Source organism: Triticum aestivum, chromosome 2D, assembly GCF_018294505.1.
Source record: "Triticum aestivum cultivar Chinese Spring chromosome 2D, IWGSC CS RefSeq v2.1, whole genome shotgun sequence".
Lineage (NCBI taxonomy): Eukaryota > Viridiplantae > Streptophyta > Magnoliopsida > Poales > Poaceae > Triticum > Triticum aestivum.
The window spans coordinates 601,799,886-601,804,903 of record NC_057799.1 but is presented as its reverse complement, the minus strand read 5'-3'; the positions used below and the strand labels follow the sequence as shown (position 1 = coordinate 601,804,903).

The window sequence follows — 5,018 nt, the reverse complement described above, 5'->3', positions numbered from 1 at the left end:
TTGCTCGGAAAGAAGTGATGACGATGATGACTTGTAGGCAACCTCAATGGCGATCCTTTTTCAGCATTGTATATGCATGGGTCCTATGGGTACATAGAAGCTCCTGGGTGCTCCACCCCCATAAGAATATTAAATTAAAAATACTAGAAAAATTCAAAAAAAATGGAATTTTTTGATATCAACCCTAGGTGCCCATTTTTACTCTCGTGTTTAGTTTCTTTAAGAAATGGCATACCTGATATCTCTGGCAAAGAAAATACTGTCCGACCTACGATCCATTCAGATAGTTTTCTCTATACAATTTTTTTTTTTAACTTTTTTACTGAGAATATGCGGGCGTCATTTTTCACGAAACTTCACAAGGGAGTAGATTGGGCACCCAGGATTGATATCCCAAAATTTTAGGTATTTTTGAATTTTCCTGGATTTTTTATTTATAATATTCATATAGGGGGTGGAGCACCCGAAGCTCTAAATCCTCATCCGTCCTATGTGTTGCTAGTTCTTACGGGAGCGTTATAAAAGTTTTTAATATCACCCGCAAAAGTGAACTAACCTGTGATTGGATGGTTATAGGTGGACAGCGGTATCCCGGCCCATCAGGGTTCAAATCCTAGTGCTCACATTTATACTGGATTTATTTCAGGATTTCCGGCGATGTGCCCTCATAGGGGTTGGGTGTGCGTGTGTGCGGATTCATATGGGTGAGTGTATGCGTGTATATATGAGCGGTTGCGTGTACTGTGTTAAAAAAATCATCCACAAAAAAAGGGTGCTTATAGGCGCCGACGCGCCGGCCAAAAGTTTTGGCTGGTCCAGCCCAGGCCGTTCGATTTGAGCCACGCAGCCGTTGGATCCAAGCAAAAAAAAAAGAATCGCCCCCAGCTCTCTTCTTCCTCGGGGAGTTGGTTGGATCCGCATGTCTCGTTCGGGGGAGCGCGGCGCGCGCCTCCTGTCCCCTCCGGTGGTCGTCGGTCCCCACCCTCGCTGGTCTTCCTCGTCGCCGCCGAACCCCGCCCTCGCCGGCCGTCCTCGTCGCCGGTCCCCGCCCTCGCTGGCTGTCCTTGTCGCCAGTTCCCATGCAACAACTCCACCTGCGTTGCAGCTCTTGACGGCAACGGTTGTAGCTCGACCGCCGCCCCTCGCCATTGATGCTCGCTGCAGGAAATTATGTCGACGGCGGCCGTGAGTCAATCAACGCCGTTTTGAATGGATGTAGCAAAAAGCTTCACCCGTAGTAGCAAAATAAACTACGGTTGCAGCAAAAATCAAACACCGTCGCCGTCTTTCGCGAGGTCGCAACTCCGCCTTACATGGATGTAGCAAAAAACTTCACCGGTAGAAGCAAAATTCTACTATGGTTGCAGCAGAAATGAAACACCGTCGCCGTCTTTCGGGAGGTCGCAACTCCGCCTTACATGGATGTAGCAAAAAACTTCAGCGGTAGTAGCAAAATTCTACTACGGTTGCAACAAAAATCGTCGTTGTCATCGTCGCGAGGTCGCAGCTCCGCCTGATGGATGTAGCAAAAAAACTTCGCCAGTAGTAACAAAATCCAACTGCGGTTGCAGCTTCCCCTTATTGTGCAGTTCCATTGAAGCTTTTCTGTCTATGGTTGAAGCTTTTTCAATAGCTGTTGAAGCTGTTCTAGGTGACGGTTGCAACACTAGTATACGCGGGGTGCATCCAGCCATGGCGGCCGGCGAGGGAGCGCCTGGCCACCGGCGATGGAGGTCGTGCAGCCCGGGGGGGGGGGGGGGGGGATGCGCCCGCGTGAAGGCTCGAGGTAGGGGATGGATCTGGCCATGGCAGCCGGCGATGGAGGTCGTGGTGGCCCAGTCGCAGCTCGGGAGGAGGGGGAGGGGACATGCTTCCAGTGGGAGGCGCTCGTGAGAGGAAGAAGCACAGAAGGAAAAAAAATTCGCTTGAGGCCCACCTAGCGTACGTGGAAAAGAGCGAGCGAGCGAGGGGCACCGGCCGAGCGTTCGGCCGGTGCGTCGATGCCAAACGTTTCCCCAAAATAAACTAACGGTTTTTAATGAATGCATCGTGCCCTAAGTCTCCCGACTTGTGGAAGAAATAATGGAAGTCAATCGCGCAACTATATATCTAGATCTTGATATATTATGAATATGAAATCCATCTAAAAAAAGAATATGAAATCAAATTCATTGGGAAAAAAAAACCTTTCCACAGCAAAGCCGGTAAAACTTGCTACATGTGGAATATTCATACGACGAATTTACCCTTTATCAATGGACGGTCAAAGTTGGAGCACTAGCATGGCCTCGTGCTAATCGGAACGTCGCTTTCCTGCGGAATCCGGCTCCGACAGACCTACGGCGAGGAGAGCTCATGTAAGACTCCGTCATCGAGATCAGCCCCGCCTCCTACGTGAGCGCGAGCCAGGAGTCGGAGGACGGCGTAGTTGAAGCCTTAACCTAGCCTCGTGCTAATCGGAGGACGAGGTCGCTTTGCTGCGGAATCCCGCCGCAAGAGACCTGCGTCAGCTCCGGCGCGAGCGGGAGGCAGCAGTCGGAGGGCCGCGTCAGCTCCGGCGTCCGGAAGTGTACGCGAGGAAGAAGAAGGCGATCAACACCCTCACTCGCCTCTATGCCCTCATCACGCCCCAAGGTTCGTTTCGACGGCTTTCTTACATCCTAGTATCATAAACCTCCATCTGATGCTGCTTCTCGTGGGCAGAAATTAAGCTTTGCTTCGGATGCTTTGAACTGTTTTTTTTTTTTTTTTTTTGAGAATTGAACTGTTGTTTCTGATAGTCGTGTCTCCTCTCTTTCTGGGTTTGTTTAGGAACCATGGGTGGTTTGACCTAAACAGCTCTAGGAGAGAGTTTTCCCTTATATATTAAAATTCCTCTAGTATATATTTCATGTAAGCTTTGTTATAAACAAGTCATTAGGTTTCATTAATCTCCTTTTCAAAAACAATGTATCATAAACCTGTGCAATGAGTCTGATCCACCGTTGCGTTGCCAGTTTGCAGCTGGAACAACCAACGAACACCTGCAAGTGATTCAAGACATCGATGAGCTTGACCTGGACAATCAGCTAGGCGTCGCGGATTACATTGAGGATATCTACAACTTCTACAAAGTTGCCGAGGTAACCGCATAATTAACTCTTACGTAGCGTGTGCAAAAACCTTGTGATATGTTGCTTGTATCTGAAAGTCTGAATCTGAAGTCGATCTTTGCTGTCCGTTGCAGAACGAGTGCCGCCCCTGCGACTACATGGACTCCCAGGTGGACATCGACTCGAGGAAGCGGGGCGCCCTCGTCGACTGGATAATAAGAGTGCATGAAAAGCTTGAGCTCATGCCGGAGACCCTCTACCTTGCGGTGTACATCATCGACCGGTACCTCTCGATGCAGCGGCCCGTGCTTCGAAGTGAGCTGCAGATGGTATGCGCCTCGGCCCTGCTGATCGCTTGCAAGTACGAGGAGGAGGACGCCTGGGATCCAGAGGTAGACCGAATGAAAACCTCACCCCTTTATTCCCTTTGCGGCGTACGAGCAGACGTTCTGATTGTTCAATTGTACACTTGCACAGGTGGAGGTTTTCGTCTATATATTAAACGACGTCTACACCAGGGAGCAGATACTGGGGACGGAGATGGCCATTCTGAACAAGCTTGAATGGAACCTGTCAGTTCCTACACATTACGTGTTCCTCTCGCGCTTTGCCAGGGCCGCGTCCTCCTCACATCTGAAGAACGACGAGGAGGTAAAGAATACCATATATATGTAAATTCAGAAGTATTTTGCGCCGTAAAGCGGCGAGTTTGTGTGCTGAAGTTTCTCTCTATGCATGTATGGATGCAGATGGAGAACATGGTGTTCTTTTTTGCTGAACTGGCGCTGCTGCAATATGCGCTGGTGCCGTCCAAGCCCTCCATGGTTGCTGCCGCTGCTGCCTATGCAGCCAGGCTCACACTCAAGAAGACGCCTCTATGGACTGAGACTCTCGAGCACCATACTGGCTTTACCGAGTCTCAGCTAATGTAAGCATGCACTTGTAGCTTAATAATCCTCGTGGGTTTCTGCCATGATTTCAGGTGTCCTGACATTTTTTGTGATGGTTTCAGGGATAGTGTAAAGATCCTGGTGACCGCACACTCGGCTGCACCTGAGAGCAAGTTGAAGGTGGTTTATGAGAAGTATTCCAGCGAAAAGTTGGGAGGAGTTGCCCTGCGCCCACCTGCAATCGACTTCTGCAAATAAATGGGATTTCGTCGACAGTCCCTGCCATTTGTGTGACAAAATGCACCTTGATCAGCCACACGGAAATTCAAGGAGGAAGCGATGGCGGACTTCATCACCAAGGCGAAGTAGCTGCTGCATCCACCACCTAGGCTAGACAACCACAATATATATTATCCATGGTAGTTGTCAAGGCTTACGGTCCTGATAATTATTTTTCAAGGCTGTAACTAAGCTTTGTGATACGCATGCATGGACATGCAACTTCAGAGGCTGGTTGTGTACTTATTGTGTTTGTATCCCCTTGATGGTTCATTAATTTTGAGTTAATAAATTTCACCGTTTGTTGAGAAAAAGCAAATTCAGCCTACGCCTAACATATCTCATGTCGGAATTCTGCACATTTCTTCTCGGAAAGGGTTTGTGAGGCTACTCCCATTTTCTGAGTTAATTCCATAGCATGTTATCTAGAAAGTATTTTGGTTCAGCTTCTACTGCGACTCCATACCATCTACTCTCTTTGTTCCAAAATAATTGATGTTCTAGATTTGTCCTATGTCAAATTTGCATAAGTTCGACCATCTTTATAGAAAATGTGTTAAGATCTAGTACAACACAAAATACACATAGTACGTCGTCAGCACCTTGTCTATTTCGTCAGCGAGGTGCTCTCCGAGATCAAGGCCTGATATCCACAAATTTAGAATATAATCTATGGTGTGCTCATGACATCTCGCAAGCTGATTAGAAGGAAAACAAGGAGGATGGCTCCCGCTCCCGCTCCCGCTCCCGTTCCCGC

General features: G+C 48.5%; 1 protein-coding gene across 1 annotated transcript; it reads left to right on the top strand.

Moving 5' to 3' along the window:
- The first annotated feature begins 2,268 nt into the window (after positions 1-2,268).
- Positions 2,269-4,516, top strand: LOC123050308 (cyclin-B1-1-like). Its single transcript, XM_044473122.1, has 6 exons — positions 2,269-2,634; positions 2,997-3,122; positions 3,227-3,484; positions 3,570-3,743; positions 3,842-4,020; positions 4,105-4,516. Exons 1-6 carry the CDS (start codon positions 2,614-2,616, stop codon positions 4,238-4,240), a joined length of 894 nt encoding a protein of 297 aa, XP_044329057.1. The 5' UTR covers positions 2,269-2,613; the 3' UTR covers positions 4,241-4,516.
- The last annotated feature ends 502 nt before the right edge of the window (positions 4,517-5,018 follow it).